General features: G+C 47.9%; 1 protein-coding gene across 4 annotated transcripts in view; it reads right to left on the bottom strand.

The window, feature by feature from the left end:
- The window catches only part of LOC118938871 (serine/threonine-protein kinase B-raf-like), a 46535-nt gene extending 23546 nt beyond the window's left edge, over positions 1-22989 (bottom strand). Inside the window, exons 1-3 of one of the 4 annotated variants that reach the window (XM_036945468.1) lie at positions 22707-22989; positions 14633-14734; positions 12082-12369 (exon numbers count right to left, since the gene is read on the bottom strand). In XM_036945468.1, the coding sequence (XP_036801363.1) occupies positions 12082-12369; positions 14633-14734; positions 22707-22862 (546 nt within the window). In that variant the 5' untranslated portion in view covers positions 22863-22989. Of the gene's footprint in view, positions 1-12081; positions 12370-14424; positions 14476-14632; positions 14735-22706 lie in introns of those variants that run through there. The other 3 variants (XM_036945466.1, XM_036945467.1, XM_036945469.1) reach the window with 3 other exon arrangements.
- Positions 22990-24675: the final 1686 nt, after the last annotated feature.

Genomic DNA, 24675 nt, shown 5'->3' with positions numbered 1-24675 from the left:
CATTAATCCTAGTAAAAATTTTTTTTTTTTTAAACTGTTTTAGGTCAGTTAGGATCACCACTTTATTTTAAGAATGTGAAATGTCAGAATAATAGTAGAGAGAATGATTTCAGCTTTTATTTCTTTCATCAAATTCCGAAGTGTACATACACTCAATTAGTATTTGGTAGCATTGCCTTTAAATTGTTTAACTTGGGTCAAACGTTTCAGGCAGCCTTCCACAAGCTTCCCACAATAAGTTGGGTGAATTTTGGCCCATTCCTCCTGACAGAGCTGGTGTAACTGAGTCAGGATTGTTGGCCTTCTTGCTCACACACGCTTTTTCAGTTCTGCCCACAAATGTTCTATAGGATTGAGGTCAGGGCTTTGTGATGGCCACTCCAATACCTTGACTTTGTTGTCCTTAAGCCATTTTACCACAACTTTGGAAGTATGCTTGGGGTCATTGTCCATTTGGAAGACCCATTTGTGACGAAGCTTTAACTTCCTGACTGATGTCTTGAGATGTTGCTTCAATATATCCACATAATTTTCTTTCCTCATGATGCCATCTATTTTGTGAAGTGCACCAGTCCCTACTGCAGCAAAGCACCCCCACAATATGATGCTGCCACCCCCGTGCATCACGGTTGGGATGGTGTTCTTCGGCTTGCAATCCTCCCCCTTTTTCCTCCAAACATAACAATGGTCATTATGGCCAAACAGTTCTATTTTTGTTTCATCAGACCAGAGGACATTTCTCCAAAAAGTACAATCATTGTCCCCATGTGCAGTCTGGCTTTTTTATGGCGGTTTTGGAGCAGTGGCTACTTCCTTGCTGAGTGGCCTTTCAGGTAATGTCGATATAGGACTCGTTTTTACTGTGGACCACCTAACTTTTAAATTAAAATAACATACATTTTTTGTAATTTTTAAAATGTCACATTGAATTCACATCAGTTGACAACTCAACCAAAAGTAAATGAAAACTAGACGTTGAACTGACGTCTTCGCTCCGTGCGATGTGATCCGGCTCATTTCTGAAGTTGGAAAGTATATTTTTAAAACGGTGTAGAGATGTTGAAACCGTCCCGACAGGCTCGGACACTTTACAATGCAAGAAGATACCACTTAGTCCTAAACGGGAAGGGTTTGTTGGTTATCTGTGTATGAAATCAGCTAAAAACAAGCTGAATAACTCAATGCATGTCACACTCCTATTGAATAATATGCATTCACCTGTACTGAGAATAAAGACCTAGTATACATCTTGATTTACCCAGTTTTTAATAAAACATTTTAAAAAAAAATATCAATAAAGATTTACTGTTCAAAAACAGCATTCTGATCCGGTGACAACACTCCTCCTCATTGGTTCAATGTCATGTTGAAGGATAGAATGGGAGGAGTAGGTCACAGCATTACAGTAGAGAACCAAGAGTACATCTACCAAGACACAGACTGGGCTCCAATCACACGGACGTCAACAGAACTGTGCGCTTATTATCGTCAACGAGCTAATAGCCTAGCATCACAACCCTAAATCCTGTAGCTTAAGTCATCTGTACTTTAGGCCACATCCTCCCCTTTATGTAGCATGACACTTCTAATGAAGACTTGACCTTCCAGTAAAGAAAACAGGAAACTACATGTAGAAAACAACGCCGAGGAGGTTGGTGTTGTAATTATGGCAAAAGGCTGTGGTTTTTAAAACTGACGTAACATACGATGAAGAAATGCATCAACGCAATAAAGAGCGAAACAATTACAGAGATCGAGAGTACGCTGCCACCTGCACAGCAGAGGCCCAGGACATCTCTCCCTAACTACTGTCTAATGAGAGTACGCTGCCACCTGCACAGCAGAGGCCCAGGACATCTCTCCCTAACTACTGTCTAATGAGAGTACGCTGCCACCTGCACAGCAGAGGCCCAGGACATCTCTCCCTAACTACTGTCTAATGAGAGTACGCTGCCACCTGCACAGCAGAGGCCCAGGACATCTCTCCCTAACTACTGTCTAATGAGAGTACGCTGCCACCTGCACAGCAGAGGCCCAGGACATCTCTCCCTAACTACTGTCTAATGAGAGTACGCTGCCACCTGCACAGCAGAGGCCCAGGACATCTCTCCCTAACTACTGTCTAATGAGAGTACGCTGCCACCTGCACAGCAGAGGCCCAGGACATCTCTCCCTAACTACTGTCTAATGAGAGTACGCTGCCACCTGCACAGCAGAGGCCCAGGACATCTCTCCCTAACTACTGTCTAATGAGAGTACGCTGCCACCTGCACAGCAGAGGCCCAGGACATCTCTCCCTAACTACTGTCTAATGAGAGTACGCTGCCACCTGCACAGCAGAGGCCCAGGACATCTCTCCCTAACTACTGTCTAATGAGAGTACGCTGCCACCTGCACAGCAGAGGCCCAGGACATCTCTCCCTAACTACTGTCTAATGAGAGTACGCTGCCACCTGCACAGCAGAGGCCCAGGACATCTCTCCCCAACTACTGTCTAATGAGAGTACGCTGCCACCTGCACAGCAGAGGCCCAGGACATCTCTCCCTAACTACTGTCTAATGAGAGTACGCTGCCACCTGCACAGCAGAGGCCCAGGACATCTCTCCCCAACTACTGTCTAATGAGAGTACGCTGCCACCTGCACAGCAGAGGCCCAGGACATCTCTCCCCAACTACTGTCTAATGAGAGTACGCTGCCACCTGCACAGCAGAGGCCCAGGACATCTCTCCCTAACTACTGTCTAATGAGAGTACGCTGCCACCTGCACAGCAGAGGCCCAGGACATCTCTCCCTAACTACTGTCTAATGAGAGTACGCTGCCACCTGCACAGCAGAGGCCCAGGACATCTCTCCCCAACTACTGTCTAATGAGAGTACGCTGCCACCTGCACAGCAGAGGCCCAGGACATCTCTCCCTAACTACTGTCTAATGAGAGTACGCTGCCACCTGCACAGCAGAGGCCCAGGACATCTCTCCCTAACTACTGTCTAATGAGAGTACGCTGCCACCTGCACAGCAGAGGCCCAGGACATCTCTCCCCAACTACTGTCTAATGAGAGTACGCTGCCACCTGCACAGCAGAGGCCCAGGACATCTCTCCCTAACTACTGTCTAATGAGAGTATGCTGCCACCTGCACAGCAGAGGCCCAGGACATCTCTCCCCAACTACTGTCTAATGAGAGTACGCTGCCACCTGCACAGCAGAGGCCCAGGACATCTCTCCCTAACTACTGTCTAATGAGAGTACGCTGCCACCTGCACAGCAGAGGCCCAGGACATCTCTCCCTAACTACTGTCTAATGAGAGTACGCTGCCACCTGCACAGCAGAGGCCCAGGACATCTCTCCCTAACTACTGTCTAATGAGAGTACGCTGCCACCTGCACAGCAGAGGCCCAGGACATCTCTCCCTAACTACTGTCTAATGAGAGTACGCTGCCACCTGCACAGCAGAGGCCCAGGACATCTCTCCCTAACTACTGTCTAATGAGAGTACGCTGCCACCTGCACAGCAGAGGCCCAGGACATCTCTCCCTAACTACTGTCTAATGAGAGTACGCTGCCACCTGCACAGCAGAGGCCCAGGACATCTCTCCCTAACTACTGTCTAATGAGAGTACGCTGCCACCTGCACAGCAGAGGCCCAGGACATCTCTCCCTAACTACTGTCTAATGAGAGTACGCTGCCACCTGCACAGCAGAGGCCCAGGACATCTCTCCCTAACTACTGTCTAATGAGAGTACGCTGCCACCTGCACAGCAGAGGCCCAGGACATCTCTCCCTAACTACTGTCTAATGAGAGTACGCTGCCACCTGCACAGCAGAGGCCCAGGACATCTCTCCCTAACTACTGTCTAATGAGAGTACGCTGCCACCTGCACAGCAGAGGCCCAGGACATCTCTCCCCAACTACTGTCTAATGAGAGTACGCTGCCACCTGCACAGCAGAGGCCCAGGACATCTCTCCCTAACTACTGTCTAATGAGAGTACGCTGCCACCTGCACAGCAGAGGCCCAGGACATCTCTCCCCAACTACTGTCTAATGAGAGTATGCTGCCACCTGCACAGCAGAGGCCCAGGACATCTCTCCCCAACTACTGTCTAATGAGAGTACGCTGCCACCTGCACAGCAGAGGCCCAGGACATCTCTCCCCAACTACTGTCTAATGAGAGTACGCTGCCACCTGCACAGCAGAGGCCCAGGACATCTCTCCCTAACTACTGTCTAATGAGAGTACGCTGCCACCTGCACAGCAGAGGCCCAGGACATCTCTCCCCAACTACTGTCTAATGAGAGTACGCTGCCACCTGCACAGCAGAGGCCCAGGACATCTCTCCCTAACTACTGTCTAATGAGAGTACGCTGCCACCTGCACAGCAGAGGCCCAGGACATCTCTCCCTAACTACTGTCTAATGAGAGTACGCTGCCACCTGCACAGCAGAGGCCCAGGACATCTCTCCCCAACTACTGTCTAATGAGAGTACGCTGCCACCTGCACAGCAGAGGCCCAGGACATCTCTCCCTAACTACTGTCTAATGAGAGTATGCTGCCACCTGCACAGCAGAGGCCCAGGACATCTCTCCCCAACTACTGTCTAATGAGAGTACGCTGCCACCTGCACAGCAGAGGCCCAGGACATCTCTCCCTAACTACTGTCTAATGAGAGTACGCTGCCACCTGCACAGCAGAGGCCCAGGACATCTCTCCCTAACTACTGTCTAATGAGAGTACGCTGCCACCTGCACAGCAGAGGCCCAGGACATCTCTCCCTAACTACTGTCTAATGAGAGTACGCTGCCACCTGCACAGCAGAGGCCCAGGACATCTCTCCCTAACTACTGTCTAATGAGAGTACGCTGCCACCTGCACAGCAGAGGCCCAGGACATCTCTCCCTAACTACTGTCTAATGAGAGTACGCTGCCACCTGCACAGCAGAGGCCCAGGACATCTCTCCCTAACTACTGTCTAATGAGAGTACGCTGCCACCTGCACAGCAGAGGCCCAGGACATCTCTCCCTAACTACTGTCTAATGAGAGTACGCTGCCACCTGCACAGCAGAGGCCCAGGACATCTCTCCCTAACTACTGTCTAATGAGAGTACGCTGCCACCTGCACAGCAGAGGCCCAGGACATCTCTCCCTAACTACTGTCTAATGAGAGTACGCTGCCACCTGCACAGCAGAGGCCCAGGACATCTCTCCCTAACTACTGTCTAATGAGAGTACGCTGCCACCTGCACAGCAGAGGCCCAGGACATCTCTCCCTAACTACTGTCTAATGAGAGTACGCTGCCACCTGCACAGCAGAGGCCCAGGACATCTCTCCCCAACTACTGTCTAATGAGAGTACGCTGCCACCTGCACAGCAGAGGCCCAGGACATCTCTCCCTAACTACTGTCTAATGAGAGTACGCTGCCACCTGCACAGCAGAGGCCCAGGACATCTCTCCCCAACTACTGTCTAATGAGAGTACGCTGCCACCTGCACAGCAGAGGCCCAGGACATCTCTCCCCAACTACTGTCTAATGAGAGTACGCTGCCACCTGCACAGCAGAGGCCCAGGACATCTCTCCCTAACTACTGTCTAATGAGAGTACGCTGCCACCTGCACAGCAGAGGCCCAGGACATCTCTCCCTAACTACTGTCTAATGAGAGTACGCTGCCACCTGCACAGCAGAGGCCCAGGACATCTCTCCCCAACTACTGTCTAATGAGAGTACGCTGCCACCTGCACAGCAGAGGCCCAGGACATCTCTCCCTAACTACTGTCTAATGAGAGTACGCTGCCACCTGCACAGCAGAGGCCCAGGACATCTCTCCCCAACTACTGTCTAATGAGAGTACGCTGCCACCTGCACAGCAGAGGCCCAGGACATCTCTCCCTAACTACTGTCTAATGAGAGTACGCTGCCACCTGCACAGCAGAGGCCCAGGACATCTCTCCCTAACTACTGTCTAATGTCATCAATACAGGACATCTCTCCCTAACTACTGTCTAATGAGAGTACGTTGCCACCTGCACAGCAGAGGCCCAGGACATCTCTCCCTAACTACTGTCTAATGAGAGTACGCTGCCACCTGCACAGCAGAGGCCCAGGACATCTCTCCCTAACTACTGTCTAATGAGAGTACGCTGCCACCTGCACAGCAGAGGCCCAGGACATCTCTCCCTAACTACTGTCTAATGAGAGTACGCTGCCACCTGCACAGCAGAGGCCCAGGACATCTCTCCCTAACTACTGTCCAATGTCATCAATACAGGCCATCTCTCCCTAACTACTGTCTAATGAGAGTACGCTGCCACCTGCACAGCAGAGGCCCAGGACATCTCTCCCTAACTACTGTCTAATGAGAGTACGCTGCCACCTGCACAGCAGAGGCCCAGGACATCTCTCCCTAACTACTGTCTAATGTCATCAATACAGGCCATCTCTCCCTAACTACTGTCTAATGTCATCAAGACAGGCCATCTCTCCCTAACTACTGTCTAATTTCACCAATACAGGCCATCTCTCCCTAACTACTGTCTAATGAGAGTACGCTGCCACCTGCACAGCAGAGGCCCAGAACATCTCTCCCTAACTACTGTCTAATGAGAGTACGCTGCCACCTGCACAGCAGAGGCCCAGGACATCTCTCCCTAATTACTGTCTAATGAGAGTACGCTGCCACCTGCACAGCAGAGGCCCAGGACATCTCTCCCCAACTACTGTCTAATGAGAGTACGCTGCCACCTGCACAGCAGAGGCCCAGGACATCTCTCCCCAACTACTGTCTAATGAGAGTACGCTGCCACCTGCACAGCAGAGGCCCAGGACATCTCTCCCTAACTACTGTCTAATGAGAGTACGCTGCCACCTGCACAGCAGAGGCCCAGGACATCTCTCCCCAACTACTGTCTAATGAGAGTACGCTGCCACCTGCACAGCAGAGGCCCAGGACATCTCTCCCCAACTACTGTCTAATGAGAGTACGCTGCCACCTGCACAGCAGAGGCCCAGGACATCTCTCCCCAACTACTGTCATCAATACAGGACATCTCTCCCTAACTACTGTCTAATGAGAGTACGCTGCCACCTGCACAGCAGAGGCCCAGGACATCTCTCCCTAACTACTGTCCAATGTCATCAATACAGGCCATCTCTCCCTAACTACTGTCTAATGAGAGTACGCTGCCACCTGCACAGCAGAGGCCCAGGACATCTCTCCCTAACTACTGTCTAATGTCATCAATACAGGCCATCTCTCCCTAACTACTGTCTAATGTCATCAATACAGGCCATCTCTCCCTAACTACTGTCTAATTTCACCAATACAGGCCATCTCTCCCTAACTACTGTCTAATGAGAGTACGCTGCCACCTGCACAGCAGAGGCCCAGAACATCTCTCCCTAACTACTGTCTAATGAGAGTACGCTGCCACCTGCACAGCAGAGGCCCAGGACATCTCTCCCTAACTACTGTCTAATGAGAGTACGCTGCCACCTGCACAGCAGAGGCCCAGGACATCTCTCCCCAACTACTGTCTAATGAGAGTACGCTGCCACCTGCACAGCAGAGGCCCAGGACATCTCTCCCCAACTACTGTCATCAATACAGGACATCTCTCCCTAACTACTGTCTAATGAGAGTACGCTGCCACCTGCACAGCAGAGGCCCAGGCCATCTCTCCCTAACTACTGTCTAATGAGAGTACGCTGCCACCTGCACAGCAGAGGCCCAGGACATCTCTCCCTAACTACTGTCTAATGAGAGTACGCTGCCACCTGCACAGCAGAGGCCCAGGACATCTCTCCCTAACTACTGTCTAATGAGAGTACGCTGCCACCTGCACAGCAGAGGCCCAGGACATCTCTCCCCAACTACTGTCTAATGAGAGTACGCTGCCACCTGCACAGCAGAGGCCCAGGACATCTCTCCCCAACTACTGTCTAATGAGAGTACGCTGCCACCTGCACAGCAGAGGCCCAGGACATCTCTCCCTAACTACTGTCTAATGAGAGTACGCTGCCACCTGCACAGCAGAGGCCCAGGACATCTCTCCCTAACTACTGTCTAATGAGAGTATGCTGCCACCTGCACAGCAGAGGCCCAGGACATCTCTCCCCAACTACTGTCTAATGAGAGTACGCTGCCACCTGCACAGCAGAGGCCCAGGACATCTCTCCCCAACTACTGTCATCAATACAGGACATCTCTCCCTAACTACTGTCTAATGAGAGTACGCTGCCACCTGCACAGCAGAGGCCCAGGACATCTCTCCCTAACTACTGTCTAATGAGAGTGCGCTGCCAACTGCAAGGCAGAGGCCCAGGCCATCTCTCCCTAATTACTGTCTAATGACAGTACGCTGCCACCTGCACAGCAGAGGCCCAGGACATCTCTCCCCAACTACTGTCTAATGAGAGTACGCTGCCACCTGCACAGCAGAGGCCCAGGACATCTCTCCCTAACTACTGTCATCAATACAGGCCATCTCTCCCTAACTACTGTCTAATGAGAGTACGCTGCCACCTGCACAGCAGAGGCCCAGGACATCTCTCCCTAACTACTGTCTAATGAGAGTACGCTGCCACCTGCACAGCAGAGGCCCAGGACATCTCTCCCTAACTACTGTCTAATGAGAGTACGCTGCCACCTGCACAGCAGAGGCCCAGGACATCTCTCCCCAACTACTGTCTAATGAGAGTACGCTGCCACCTGCACAGCAGAGGCCCAGGACATCTCTCCCTAACTACTGTCTAATGAGAGTATGCTGCCACCTGCACAGCAGAGGCCCAGGACATCTCTCCCTAACTACTGTCTAATGAGAGTACGCTGCCACCTGCACAGCAGAGGCCCAGGACATCTCTCCCTAACTACTGTCCAATGTCATCAATACAGGCCATCTCTCCCTAACTACTGTCTAATGAGAGTACGCTGCCACCTGCACAGCAGAGGCCCAGGACATCTCTCCCTAACTACTGTCTAATGTCATCAATACAGGCCATCTCTCCCTAACTACTGTCTAATGTCATCAATACAGGCCATCTCTCCCTAACTACTGTCTAATTTCACCAATACAGGCCATCTCTCCCTAACTACTGTCTAATGAGAGTACGCTGCCACCTGCACAGCAGAGGCCCAGAACATCTCTCCCTAACTACTGTCTAATGAGAGTACGCTGCCACCTGCACAGCAGAGGCCCAGGACATCTCTCCCTAACTACTGTCTAATGAGAGTACGCTGCCACCTGCACAGCAGAGGCCCAGGACATCTCTCCCCAACTACTGTCTAATGAGAGTACGCTGCCACCTGCACAGCAGAGGCCCAGGACATCTCTCCCCAACTACTGTCATCAATACAGGACATCTCTCCCTAACTACTGTCTAATGAGAGTACGCTGCCACCTGCACAGCAGAGGCCCAGGCCATCTCTCCCTAACTACTGTCTAATGAGAGTACGCTGCCACCTGCACAGCAGAGGCCCAGGACATCTCTCCCTAACTACTGTCTAATGAGAGTACGCTGCCACCTGCACAGCAGAGGCCCAGGACATCTCTCCCTAACTACTGTCTAATGAGAGTACGCTGCCACCTGCACAGCAGAGGCCCAGGACATCTCTCCCCAACTACTGTCTAATGAGAGTACGCTGCCACCTGCACAGCAGAGGCCCAGGACATCTCTCCCCAACTACTGTCTAATGAGAGTACGCTGCCACCTGCACAGCAGAGGCCCAGGACATCTCTCCCTAACTACTGTCTAATGAGAGTACGCTGCCACCTGCACAGCAGAGGCCCAGGACATCTCTCCCTAACTACTGTCTAATGAGAGTATGCTGCCACCTGCACAGCAGAGGCCCAGGACATCTCTCCCCAACTACTGTCTAATGAGAGTACGCTGCCACCTGCACAGCAGAGGCCCAGGACATCTCTCCCCAACTACTGTCATCAATACAGGACATCTCTCCCTAACTACTGTCTAATGAGAGTACGCTGCCACCTGCACAGCAGAGGCCCAGGACATCTCTCCCTAACTACTGTCTAATGAGAGTACGCTGCCAACTGCAAGGCAGAGGCCCAGGCCATCTCTCCCTAATTACTGTCTAATGACAGTACGCTGCCACCTGCACAGCAGAGGCCCAGGACATCTCTCCCCAACTACTGTCTAATGAGAGTACGCTGCCACCTGCACAGCAGAGGCCCAGGACATCTCTCCCTAACTACTGTCATCAATACAGGCCATCTCTCCCTAACTACTGTCTAATGAGAGTACGCTGCCACCTGCACAGCAGAGGCCCAGGACATCTCTCCCTAACTACTGTCTAATGAGAGTACGCTGCCACCTGCACAGCAGAGGCCCAGGACATCTCTCCCTAACTACTGTCTAATGAGAGTACGCTGCCACCTGCACAGCAGAGGCCCAGGACATCTCTCCCCAACTACTGTCTAATGAGAGTACGCTGCCACCTGCACAGCAGAGGCCCAGGACATCTCTCCCTAACTACTGTCTAATGAGAGTATGCTGCCACCTGCACAGCAGAGGCCCAGGACATCTCTCCCTAACTACTGTCTAATGAGAGTACGCTGCCACCTGCACAGCAGAGGCCCAGGACATCTCTCCCTAACTACTGTCTAATGAGAGTACGCTGCCACCTGCACAGCAGAGGCCCAGGACATCTCTCCCTAACTACTGTCTAATGAGAGTACGCTGCCACCTGCACAGCAGAGGCCCAGGACATCTCTCCCTAACTACTGTCTAATGAGAGTACGCTGCCACCTGCACAGCAGAGGCCCAGGACATCTCTCCCTAACTACTGTCTAATGAGAGTACGCTGCCACCTGCACAGCAGAGGCCCAGGACATCTCTCCCCAACTACTGTCTAATGAGAGTACGCTGCCACCTGCAAGGCAGAGGCCCAGGCCATCTCTCCCTAACTACTGTCCAATGTCATCAATACAGGCCATCTCTCCCCAACTACTGTCTAATATCATCAATACAGGACATCTCTCCCTAATTACAGTCTAATATCACCAATACAGGCCATCTCTCCCTAACTACTGTCTAATATCACCAATACAGGCCATCTCTCCCTAATTACTGTCTAATATCACCAATACAGGCCATCTCTCCCTAATTACTGTCATCAATACAGGCCATCTCTCCCTAATTACTGTCATCAATACAGGCCATCTCTCCCTAACTACTGTCCAATGTCATCAATACAGGCCATCTCCCCCTAACTACTGTCATCAATACAGGACATCTCTCCCTAACTACTGTCTAGTGTCATCAATACAGGACATCTCTCCCTAACTACTGTCTAGTGTCATCAATACAGGCCATCTCTCCCCAACTACTGTCTAGTGTCATCAATACAGGACATCTCTCCCTAACTACTGTCTAGTGTCATCAATACAGGCCATCTCTCCCTAACTACTGTCTAGTGTCATCAATACAGGCCATCTCCCTAACTACTGTCTAATATCATCAATACAGGCCATCTCTCCCCAACTACTGTCTAGTGTCATCAATACAGGCCATCTCCCTAACTACTGTCTAATATCATCAATACAGGCCATCTCTCCCCAACTACTGTCTAATATCATCAATACAGGCCATCTCTCCCCAACTACTGTCTAATATCACCAATACAGGCCATCTCTCCCTAACTACCGTCTAGTGTCATCAATACAGGCCATCTCTCCCTAACTACTGTCTAATATCATCAATACAGGCCATCTCTCCCTAACTACCGTCTAGTGTCATCAATACAGGCCATCTCTCCCTAACTACCGTCTAGTGTCATCAATACAGGCCATCTCTCCCTAACTACTGTCTAATATAATTAAAACAGGCCATCTCTCCCCAACTATTGTCTAATATCTCTCCCTAACTCTCCCCTCCCACAGCCACCCTAACCCCTCCCATAGCCTACACCAACCCCTCACACCCTAACCCCTCCCACAGCCTACACCAACCCCTCCCACAGCCACCCTAACCCCTCCCACCCTAACCCCGCCCACAGCCACCCTAACCCCTCCCACCTTCTACACCAGGAGGTATATGTATTATAACCACCCCTTACTCACCACGGTCCGCTGTTTATTGGGCAGGAACACCCTGACGATGGGTTTCTGAGGGGAGCGGGGATTGGCCCGTCCGTCTGTAGGGGTCTGGAGGACAGCCAGGGTGTTGGGGGCGGAGGGGAGAAGGAACTGGGTGCCCCCGGATCCCCCAGAACAGCTCAAACCCCCATCCAGGAGGGAAGGAGGCGTAGGGGAGGAGGAGTAGAAGTCAGTCCCGTTCCCCATGGCCTCCAGGAGCTGCTGCTCCCTCTGCTGCAGAGCGTCCAGCTTACTGGTGTACTCCTCATAGGCCTACAGAGACAACACACACACACAGCTTACTGGGGTACTCCTCATAGGCCTACAGCGACAACACACACACACAGCTTACTGGTGTACTCCTCATAGGCCTACAGAGACAACACACACACAGCTTACTGGTGTACTCCTCATAGGCCTACAGAGACAATACACACATTTTTTAAACATCCATCCATCCATAACCAGTCAAAGGTTTGGACACCACCTACTCATTCCACGTTTTACTATTTTCTAGATGGTAGAATAATAGTGAAGACATCAAAACTATGAAATAACACATATGGAATCATGTAGTAACCCAAAAAGTGTTAAACAAAATCAAAATATATTTTAGATTCTTCAAAGTAGCCACCTTTTGCCATGATGACAGCTTTGCACACTCTTGGCATTCTCTCAGCTTCACCTGGAATGCTTTTCCAACAGTCTTGAAGGAGTTCCCACATATGCTGAGCACTTGTATTCCTTCACTCTGCGGTCCAACTCATCCCAAACTATCTCAATTGGGTTGAGGTCAGGTGATTGTGGAGGCCAGGTCATCTGATGCGGCACTCTATCACTCTCCTTCTTGGTCAAATAGCCCTTACAACAGCCTGGAGGTCTGTTGGGTCATTGTCCTGTTGAAAAACAAATGATAGTGGGACTAAGCCCAAACCAGATGGGATGGTATATCGCTGCAGAATGCTGTGGTAGCCATGCTAGTTAAGACACCTTGAAATCGAAATAAATCAGACAGTGGCGCCAGCAAAGCACCCCCACACAATCACACCTCCTCTTCCATGCTTCACGGTGGGAACCACACATGCAGAGATCATCCGTTCACCTACTCTGGTCTCATAAAGACCCGGCGGTTGGAACCAAAAATCTCAAATTTGGACTCATCAGACCAAAGGACAGATTTCCACCAATCTAATGTCCATTGTGTTTCTTGGCCCAAGCAAGTCTCTTCTTCTTATTGGTGTCCTTTAGTAGTGGTTTCTGGCCCAACAATACTGTCTCTTCTTATTGGTGTCCTTTAGTAGTGGTTTCTTTGTAGCAATTCAACCATGAAGTCCTGATTCACACAGTCTCCTCTGAACAGTTGATGTTGAGATGCGTCTGTTACTTGAACTCTGTGAAGCATTTATTTGGGCTGCAATTTGAGATGCAGTTCACTCTAATGAACGTATCCTCTGCAGCAGAGGTAACTCTGGGTCTTCCTTTCCTGTGGTGGTCCTCATGAGAGCCAGTTAACTCTAATGAACGTATCCTCTGCAGCAGAGGTAACTCGGGGTCTTCCTTTCCTGTGGCGGTCCTCATGAGAGCCAGTTAACTCTAATAAACGTATCCTCTGCAGCAGAGGTAACTCTGGGACTTCCTTTCCTGTGGCGGTCCTCATGAGAGCCAGTTAACTCTAATGAACATATCCTCTGCAGCAGAGGTAACTCGGGGTCTTCCTTTCCTGTGGCGGTCCTCATGAGAGCCAGTTAACTCTAATGAACGTATCCTCTGCAGCAGAGGTAACTCTGGGTCTTCCATTCCTGTGGCGGTCCTCATGAGAGCCAGTTAACTCCAATGAACATATCCTCTGCAGCAGAGGTAACTCTGGGTCTTCCATTCCTGTGGCGGTCCTCATGAGAGCCAGTTTCATCATAGCGCTTGATGGTTTTTGAGACTGCACTTGAAGAAACTTTCAAAGTTCTTGAAATGTTCCGTATTGACTGACCTTCATGTCTTACAGTAATGATGGACTGTCGTTTCTCTTTGCTTATTTCAGCTGTCCTTGCCATAATATGGACTTGGTGTTTTACCAAATAGGGCTATCTTTTGTATACCACCCCTAACTTGTCACAACACAACTGATTGGCTCAAACGCATTAAGGGAAAAAATTCCACAAACTAACTTAACAAGGCACACAAGATAATTGAAATTCATTCCAAGTGACTACCTCATGAAGCTGGTTGAGAGAATGCCAAGAGTGTGCAAGGCTGTCTTCAAGGCACAGGGTGGCTACTTTCAAGAACCTCAAACATAAAAGGAGTTACCCTCCTCCTCACAGGGTAACTCACCTCCAGGTATATGGACGGGGGGTTACATCCTCCTCCTCACAGGGTAACTCACCTCCAGGTATATGGACGGAGGGGTACATCCTCCTCCTCACAGGGTAACTCACCTTCAGGTATATGGACAGAGGGGTACATCCTCCTCCTCACAGGGTAACTCACCTCCAGGTATATGGACAGAGGGGTACATCCTCCTCCTCACAGGGTAACTCACCTCAAGGTATATGGACGGGGGGTTACATTCTCCTCCAAACTTGTCCAGTAGTGCCTCTAAGTGCTCTTGGGTCAGCTTGATCATCTGTTTGATATTCCAGATCTAAGAGGACACACACACACACACACACACTTTAATTATGAACGTCACATCATACCGTTATATAGCCTAATTACATTGACAGAGATGGTGACTATAGACATTGGTCCTCGAAGTGTTCCCTATTCCCTATATAGTGCACTACTTTAGATCAGAGCCCTATTCCCTATATAGTACACTACTTTAGACCAGAGCCCTATTCCCTATATAGTACACTACTTTAGACCAGAGCCCTATTCCCTATATAGTACACTACTTTAGACCAGAACCCTATTCCCTATATAGTGCACTACTATAGACCAGAGCCCTATTCCCTATATAGTGCACTACTATAGACCAGAGCCCTATTCCCTATATAGTGCACTACTATAGACCAGAGCCCTATTCCCTATATAGTGCACTACTATAGACCAGAGCCCTATTCCCTATATAGTGCACTACTTTAGACCAGAGCCCTATTCCCTATATAGTGCACTACTTTAGACCAGGGCCCTATTCGCTATATAGTGCACTACTATAGACCAGAGCCCTATTTCCTATATAGTGCACTACTTTAGACCAGAACCCTATATAGTGCACTACTTTAGACCAGAACCCTATATAGTGCACTACTTTAGACCAGAACCCTATATAGTGCACTACTTTAGACCAGATCCCTATATAGTGCACTACTTTAGACCAGAACCCTATTCCCTATATAGTGCACTACTTTAGACCAGGGCCCTATTCCCTATATAGTGCACTACTTTAGACCAGAGCCCTATTCCCTATATAGTACACTACTTTAAACCAGAGCCCTATTCCCTATATAGTGCACTACTTTAGACCAGGGCCCTATTCCCTATATAGTGCACTACTTTAGACCAGAGCCCTATTTCCTATATAGTGCACTACTTTAGACCAGAGCCCTATTTCCTATATAGTGCACTACTTTAGACCAGAGCCCTATTCCCTATATAGTGCACTACTTTAGACCAGAGCCCTATTCCCTATATAGTACACTACTATAGACCAGAGCCCTATTTCCTATATAGTGCACTACTTTAGACCAGAGCCCTATTTCCTATATAGTGCACTACTTTAGACCAGAGCCCTATTCCCTATATAGTGCACTACTTTAGACCAGAGCCCTATTTCCTATATAGTCCACTACTATAGACCAGAGCCCTATTCCCTATATAGTGCACTACTTTAGACCAGAGCCCTATTCCCTATATAGTACACTACTATAGACCAGAGCCCTATTCCCTATATAGTACACTACTATAGACCAGAGCCCTATTCTCTATATAGTGCACTACTTTAAACCAGAGCCCTATTCCCTATATAGTACACTACTTTAGACCAGAGCCCTATTGCCTATATAGTGCACTACTTTAGACCAGAGCCCTATTCCCTATATAGTGCACTACTTTAGACCAGAGTCCTATTCCCTATATAGTACACTACTATAGACCAGAGCCCTATTCCCTACATAGTGCATTACAATAGACCAGAACCCTATTCCCTATATAGTCCACTACTATAGACCAGAGCACAGTCTACTCTCCACCCTGGAGTGCGGGGGGGGGGGGTCAGTCTCCTCTCCACCCTGGGAGAGGGGGGGGTCAGTCTCCTCTCCACCCTGGGAGAGCAGGGGGTCAGTCTCCTCTCCACCCTGGGAGAGGGGGGGGGTCAGTCTCCTCTCCACCCTGGGAGAGCAGGGGGTCAGTCTCCTCCTCCACCCTGGGAGAGGGGGGGGGGGGGGGGGTCAGTCTCCTCTCCACCCTGGGAGAGGGGGGGGGGGGGGGTCAGTCTCCTCTCCGCCCTGGGAGAGCAGGGGGTCAGTCTCCTCTCCACCCTGGGAGAGGGGGTGGGTCAGTCTCCTCTCCACCCTGGGAGAGCGGGGGGGGGGGGGGGGGTCAGTCTCCTCTCCACCCTGGGAGAGGGGGGGTCAGTTCCCACTACAGTCTCCTCTCCACCCTGGGAGAGCGGGGGTGGGTCAGTCTCCTCTCCCCTGGGAGAGCGGGGGGGTCAGTCTCCTCTCCACCCTGGGAGAGCGGGGGGGGGGGGTCAGTCTCCTCTCCACCCTGGGAGAGCGGGGGTGGGTCAGTCTCCTCTCCACCCTGGGAGAGCGGGGGGTCAGTCTCCTCTCCACCCTGGGAGCCATGTCTTCCACACAACAACCAGACAAAATGCATATACATGCATCGCTCGTCTATGTATAGACAGTATCCCACCATAACCCTGCAACACTCGTCTATGTATAGACAGTATCCCACCATAACCATGCATCACTCGTCTATGTATAGACAGTATCCCACCATAACCCTGCATCACTCGTCTATGTATAGACAGTATCCCACCATAACCCTGCATCACTCGTCTATGTATAGACAGTATCCCACCATAACCCTGCATCACTCGTCTATGTATAGACAGTATCCCACCATAACCATGCATCACTCGTCTATGTATAGACAGTATCCCACCATAACCATGCATCACTCGTCTATGTATAGACAGTATCCCACCATAACCACGCAACACTCGTCTATGTATAGACAGTATCCCACCATAACCCTGCATCACTCGTCTATGTATAGACAGTATCCCACCATAACCCTGCATCGCTCGTCTATGTATAGACAGTATCCCACCATAACCCTGCATCACTCGTCTATGTATAGACAGTATCCCACCATAACCCTGCATCACTCGTCTATGTATAGACAGTATCCCACCATAACCCTGCATCACTCGTCTATGTATAGACAGTATCCCACCATAACCCTGCATCACTCGTCTATGTATAGACAGTATCCCACCATAACCCTGCATCACTCGTCTATGTATAGACAGTATCCCACCATAACCCTGCATCACTCGTCTATGTATAGACAGTATCCCACCATAACCCTGCATCACTCGTCTATGTATAGACAGTATCCCACCATAACCCTGCATCACTCGTCTATGTAAAGACAGTATCCCACCATAACCCTGCATCACTCGTCTATGTATAGACAGTATCCCACCATAACCCTGCATCACTCGTCTATGTATAGACAGTATCCCACCATAACCCTGCATCACTCGTCTATGTATAGACAGTATCCCACCATAACCCTGCATCACTCGTCTATGTATAGACAGTATCCCACCATAACCCTGCATCACTCGTCTATGTATAGACAGTATCCCACCATAACCATGCATCACTCGTCTATGTATAGACAGTATCCCACCATAACCATGCACTCGTCTATGTATAGACAGTATCCCACCATAACCCTGCAACACTCGTCTATGTATAGACAGTATCCCACCATAACCCTGCATCACTCGTCTATGTATAGACAGTATCCCACCATAACCATGCATCACTCGTCTATGTATAGACAGTATCCCACCATAACCATGCATCACTCGTCTATGTATAGACAGTATCCCACCATAACCACGCATCACTCGTCTATGTATAGACAGTATCCCACCATAACCATGCATCACTCGTCTATGTATAGACAGTATCCCACCATAACCACGCATCACTCGTCTATGTATAGACAGTATCCCACCATAACCCTGCATCACTCGTCTATGTATAGACAGTATCCCACCATAACCCTGCATCACTCGTCTATGTATAGACAGTATCCCACCATAACCCTGCATCACTCGTCTATGTATAGACAGTATACCACCATAACCCTGCATCACTCGTCTATGTATAGACAGTATCCCACCATAACCATGCAACACTCGTCTATGTATAGACAGTATCCTACCATAACCCTGCATCACTCGTCTATGTATAGACAGTATCCCACCATAACCACCATCACTCGTCTATGTATAGACAGTATCCCACCATAACCCTGCATCACTCGTCTATGTATAGACAGTATCCCACCATAACCCTGCATCACTCGTCTATGTATAGACAGTATCCCACCATAACCATGCATCACTCGTCTATGTATAGACAGTATCCCACCATAACCCTGCATCACTCGTCTATGTATAGACAGTATCCCACCATAACCATGCATCACTCGTCTATGTATAGACAGTATCCCACCATAACAAACCAATTCCTCTTCAGGGGCTTCAGTTAGAAAGAACATGTTCTATGTGAGAAAATGCTTGATAAACCAGTGTCTCTACCGTGGGCCATGGATCCTAAAATAACCAGTCACACAAACCTTAGGGCTGTCTTGAAAAGCCCAACCAAATCGTTTCTAGCATTTTAGGGGTCTCATTGAAATGGTCTCATTGAAATGATCGTAAGAGTTTGATACTCTGATCAATCTTGAGTGGTTTGAGTACCGTACACATTCTTTATGGTCAAAAATTAATTTATAAATATATATGTAAAGTGACTTCGGAAAGTATTCAGACCCCTTGACTTTCTCTACATTTTGTTACGTTACAGCCTTATTCTAAAATGGATTTAATTTTTTTTTTTAAATACTCCGCAATCGACACACAACACCCCATAATGACATCACAATACCCCATAATGACATCACAATACCCCATAATTACATCACAATACCCCATAATGACGTCACAACACCCCATAATGACGTCACAACACCCCATAATGACATCACAATACCCCATAATGACATCACAATGCCCCATAATGACATCACAACACCCCATAATGACATCACAATACCCCATAATGACATCACAATACCCCATAATGACAAAGGCAAAACAAGTTTTTAGAAATGTATTAAAAACAAAAAACAGAAATAGCTTATTAACTTAAGTATTCAGGGATTTTGCTATGAGGCTCGAAAATGAGCTCAGGTGCATCCTGTTTCCATTGATCATCATTGAGATGTTTCTACAACTTGGAGTCCAGCTGTGGTAAATTCAATTGATTGGACATGATGTGGAAAGGCACATAACTGTCTATAAAAAAAGGACCCACAGTTGCCAGGGCATGTCAGAGCAAAAACCAAGCCATGAGGTCGATGGAATTGTCCGTAAACCTCCGAGACAGGATTGTGTTGAGGCACAGGTCTGGGGAAGGGTAGCAAAAAATGTCAGCAGCACAGAAGGTCCCCAAGTGCCCTCCCATCATTCTTAAAATGGAAGAAGTTTGGAACCACCAAGACTCTTCATAGAGCTGGCAACCCCGCCAAACTGAGCAATCAGGGTAGAAGGGCCTTGGTCTGGGAGGTGACCAAGAACCCGATGGTCACTCTGACAGCGCTCCAGAGTTCCTCTGTGGAGATAGGAGAAACTTTCAGAAGGACAACTATCTCTGCCGCACTCCACCAATCAGGCCTTTATGGTAGAGTGGCCAGACGGAAGCCACTCCTCAGTAAAAGGCACATGACAGCCCGTTTGGAGTTTGCCAAAAGGCACCTAAAGATTCTCAGACCATGAGAAACAAGATTCTCTGGTCTGATGAAAGCAAGATTGAACTGTTTGGTCTGAAGGCCAAGCGTAACATCTGGAGGAAACCTGGCACCATCCCTACGGTGAAGCATGGTGGTGGCAGCATCATGCTGTGGGGATGTTTTTCAGCAGCAGGGACTGGGAGACTAGTCAAGATTGAGGGAAAGATGAACGGAGCAAAGTACAGAGAGATCCTTGATGAAAACCTGCTCCAGAGTGCTCAGGACGCTCAGACTAGGGCGAAGGTTCACCTTCCAAAAGGACAACGACCCTAAGCACACAGATAAGACAACGCAGGAGTGGCTTCGGGACAAGTCTCTGAATGTCCTTGAGTGGCCCAGCCGGAGCCCAGACTTGAACCCGATCAAACATCTCTGGAGAGACCTGAAAACAGCTGTGCAGCGACGCTCCCCATCCAACCTGACAGAGAGGATCTGCAGAGAGGAATGGGAGAAAGTCCCACTTTTAATACGGTATGACTACTTGCATAAAAACTGTGGATAGAAACGTGAGGCCGGCGAGAACTGTTCCATGAAAATAACTCCAAATGCGCACATCATGTGTATATCTGGGGCAGGTGGCTGTGACACCTCTAGACTCTAATTGGCCTCAGTCTGGACCATGTTTTACTGTTTTGGGGCAATATGACTTGTGATCAAAAATTATAGAATTCAAATTCAATGACATTCTCTGATTCTCTGACCATTAAAAGAGATTCTCCTGTACTTTTTAGCCAGTAGTTCTGAAGGTAAACGCTCACTAGCCAATAGTGGTTCTCGATAAAATGGCGGACTACGTCACATCGGAACAGATATATGTCATTACTCTCTCCACTCTGCATCTTGATTCGTTGTCACTCAAAAGGGCGAGGGGCTGAAGCTCATTGGCTAGAAATCAAATTGCTAGGGGGCTAGCCCATGTGGGAGGAGGGGTGGAGCAGCACAGCTTCCAGAAATACTGTTGCTTTCAAACTCGGGATTCCGTGGCTAATTGAGGTAAGACTAATTCTTGCGCATAGATTATGCTTGTATGATCTACACATTGACACATCCTGCCCAAAGCTGGAGGTTTCAAAAATACTTACTAGTAGCCAAAGTTCTGGAGCCTGTCTAACTGTTCTATTTGAATTCTGTTTGATTCTATGTGCATTCTATTTGAATTCTGTTTGATTCTATTTGGATTCTATTTGAATTCTGTTTGATTCTATTTGCATTCTATTTGAATTCTGTTTGATTCTATTTGGATTCTGTTGACTGCTGAATGGGGGCCAATATTATTCACTAAGCTTGGAAGATATCCTGAAGATTTGCAGATATCCCGCGTGGACAAAATTTCAACAGACAATAAAGATATTGTATTTATTGAGAAGGCATACAATAACAGTCAAGCACTTTTGGGAAGGAGAAAGTTTAGCTACCTGAGTATACCTTTAAAAAAAATCTGACTAATTTGGCCTACTTATTGATGTAATTACCTGGATCCCAGGTGAATTGGTTTATGAGTTCTACTGTAACCAGAGAAACCACTAGTATCAACAGCAGGTTACTCAAGGTCCCAAAGTTAAGCTGACAGGGAATTGATTGAGGATTTTGGTTTGGCTAGTTGCACAATTTACAACTTTTTCTATTTGACTAATGATGCAATTGTGATTTTGGCATTAATTTATATTATGGTCAATTGGATACGTTTGATATGTCACTCACAAAATACCTTTTGACTGTTGCATCATGTTCTTTATTTGAATTGCACGTCTTCGATACAGGCCTTCTTGCATTGAAAGCAAAAATATGTTTTTAAATAGCTGTTGAAAAATGTTTTAACTTTACATAAATGTAACGTTAGCTAGGAGCATATCATTTGAGCCATGATGATGGAAGAGGCCTAGCTTAGTGTATAGCTATTAATATTCGTGCGCTAATAATTCTGCATGAACCTCCATAACATTGGATCTATAATGTAAAATAATGTACATTTTATCAACCAAAACAAAGCCGATCTTTGCACAGACATATCAGCTCCCGTCGACAGCCCACGATGGGGTTCTCTGCATCGAATTGACGAAAATCCCTGATGAATTGTTCATAAATATCAATACAAGTTTGTCCGTTAGCTATATCGATATAAAACGATGTATTATCAAGCCGTACGCGGTAGATCGTTGAAGTCAAACGGTGCCAGGTAGCGAACAGAGAGCTGGGATGCAGCCGCCGCAGAGAGAGAGAGAGAGAGAGAGAGAGAGAGACCTGCTGGAGAGAGAAAAAAAACTCGAAAACCAAATGAAATATAGGCAGGCCTGAAATAAACACTGCCGTCAGCGTACTATTACACAAATCTAACGTGATCGATGTAGTCTAACGCAAAATGTACCTTAAGGAATAACGGCAAATACAAAGAGGACGAAGGACACGTTAGTGATGGAAATCATTTTCATTTTAGTGCATCATCTCGCCCCCTGCAATGCATCCCCACGATCCATATTACAGCCGGTGTTTCCTAAAGATCCCCATCCAGCAACCTCCACTCGGTACCCCCGTCTCGCCATGCCCAGCTTCACCCCCGTCTCCCCGGTCCATACCTCCTCGTCCTGCGGACATTCCGGGATCCCCACCGAACAGGCGGGGTCCAGGCAGGCTCCCAGCTCCTCCAGTCCCCGCTCCCGCTCCGGGTCTCGGTCCATCGTGTCACCGTTGAAGACGGGCGGTGGGGACTCGGCGTTACTCAACGCCGCCATTTTAAACTGCGATCAGCTGAGTGGAAAATAATCGAGGAGAGGAGACAGGAGGGGGAGACAGATTCAAGAAATGTAGCTAGCTGGCTAGTAAAGCACCGGGATGTGATGGTTTTGGGGTACACGAGGAAATCAGGGTACCACTTTCCTCCGTTCTGTGTCAGTGACTATTTCTATTGTTTTATCATGTCAATAACGAGTATTTAATTTGTTTCAGTGACCGCATTTGATTTTGTTTACTGATTAGTAGCTTACAACTGCATCAAGTGCACCTGCAAAATGAAACGCAACCAAATACAAAACACATTAACCACAAAACAAATGTATAGCACCAACCTTTGTAGGTCTACCATCATACACAGACAGGCTAACCAAACCCGAGCTGAGATTTTAACTCCAGTAGTTAAAATCTCAGCTAGACCAGAGAGGTAAAAAGGCGAACAGAGAGGGCTAAAATTGTTTCGTCCGCTAGGCGACGAGTATTTATAATGGAGACCAACGTAGCCACAGGAAAAGGGGAAACCAGTGAAGAACAAACACCATTGTAAATACAACCCATATTTATGTATATTTATTGTCCCTTTAACTATTTATACATCGTTACAACACCGTATATATACATAATATGACATCTGAAATGTATTTATTATTTTGGAACTTCTGTGACTGTAATGTTTACTGTTCATTTGTATTGTTTATTTCACTTTTGTTTATTATCTACTTCACTTGCTTTGGCAATGTAAACACACGTTTCCCATGCCAATAAAGCTCCTTAAATTGAAATTGAAATTGATTTTCTCTACTCTGTCAGAGATACGAAGCAGAGACAGATCCTTAACAAGTACAGGCTGAGTGACCTCCGATTGACATAGAATCTGGGCAGACATTAAAAGACATGGCGACCCAAAGAGGAGCGTGTATGTGGTCACTGCACGACAGGGGAGGTAGAGACAGAGATGCACTTTCTCCTTTACTGTGAGAAATATAATCCTCGCCAAGAGATTCATTATTCGTAGAAATTACTACCTTTATTCCACATTTGATCTTATTAAAAGGAAAAACAACAAATACTCATAGGTGAATGAAGGAGCAACGACTCCTCTTGCATAATAATTTTGCACGCCCAATTTTTCAGTTTTTGATTTGTTAAAAAAGTTTGAAATATCCAATAAATGTCGTTCCACTTCATGATTGTGTCCCACTTGTTGTTGATTCTTCACAAAAAAAAATACAGTTTTATATCTTTATGTTTGAAGCCTGAAATGTGGCAAAAGGTCGCAAAGTTCAAGGGGACCGAATACTTTCGCAAGGCACTGTATTTGCCTCCCAAAGCCTGGGAGACGTTGAATAATTAACTTAATTATTATTAGGGTTGTGATTATTATGCCTAATAGTGGTACGAGTAGTTGGGGTGATGGTAATGATATCCGTTTAATTAATGATGGTGGTGGTGGTGGTGGTATAGTATTGTTGATAATTAATGATGGTTGTGGTAGTGGTGGTATAGTATTGTTGATAATTAATGATGGTTGTGGTAGTGGTGGTATAGTATTGTTGATAATTAATGATGGTTGTGGTAGTGGTGGTGGTGGTGGTATAGTATTGTTGATAATTAATGATGGTTGTGGTAGTGGTGGTGGTGGTGGTATAGTATTGTTGATAATTAATGATGGTTGTGGTAGTGGTGGTATAGTATTGTTGATAATTAATGATGGTTGTGGTGGTGGTGGTGGTATAGTATTGTTGATAATTAATGATGGTTGTGGTGGTAGTGGTGGTATAGTATTGTTGATAATTAATGATGGTTGTGGTGGTA

This window comes from Oncorhynchus mykiss, chromosome 15 (genome assembly GCF_013265735.2).
Source record: "Oncorhynchus mykiss isolate Arlee chromosome 15, USDA_OmykA_1.1, whole genome shotgun sequence".
NCBI lineage: Eukaryota > Metazoa > Chordata > Actinopteri > Salmoniformes > Salmonidae > Oncorhynchus > Oncorhynchus mykiss.
This window is presented reverse-complemented; position numbering and strand designations above follow the sequence as displayed.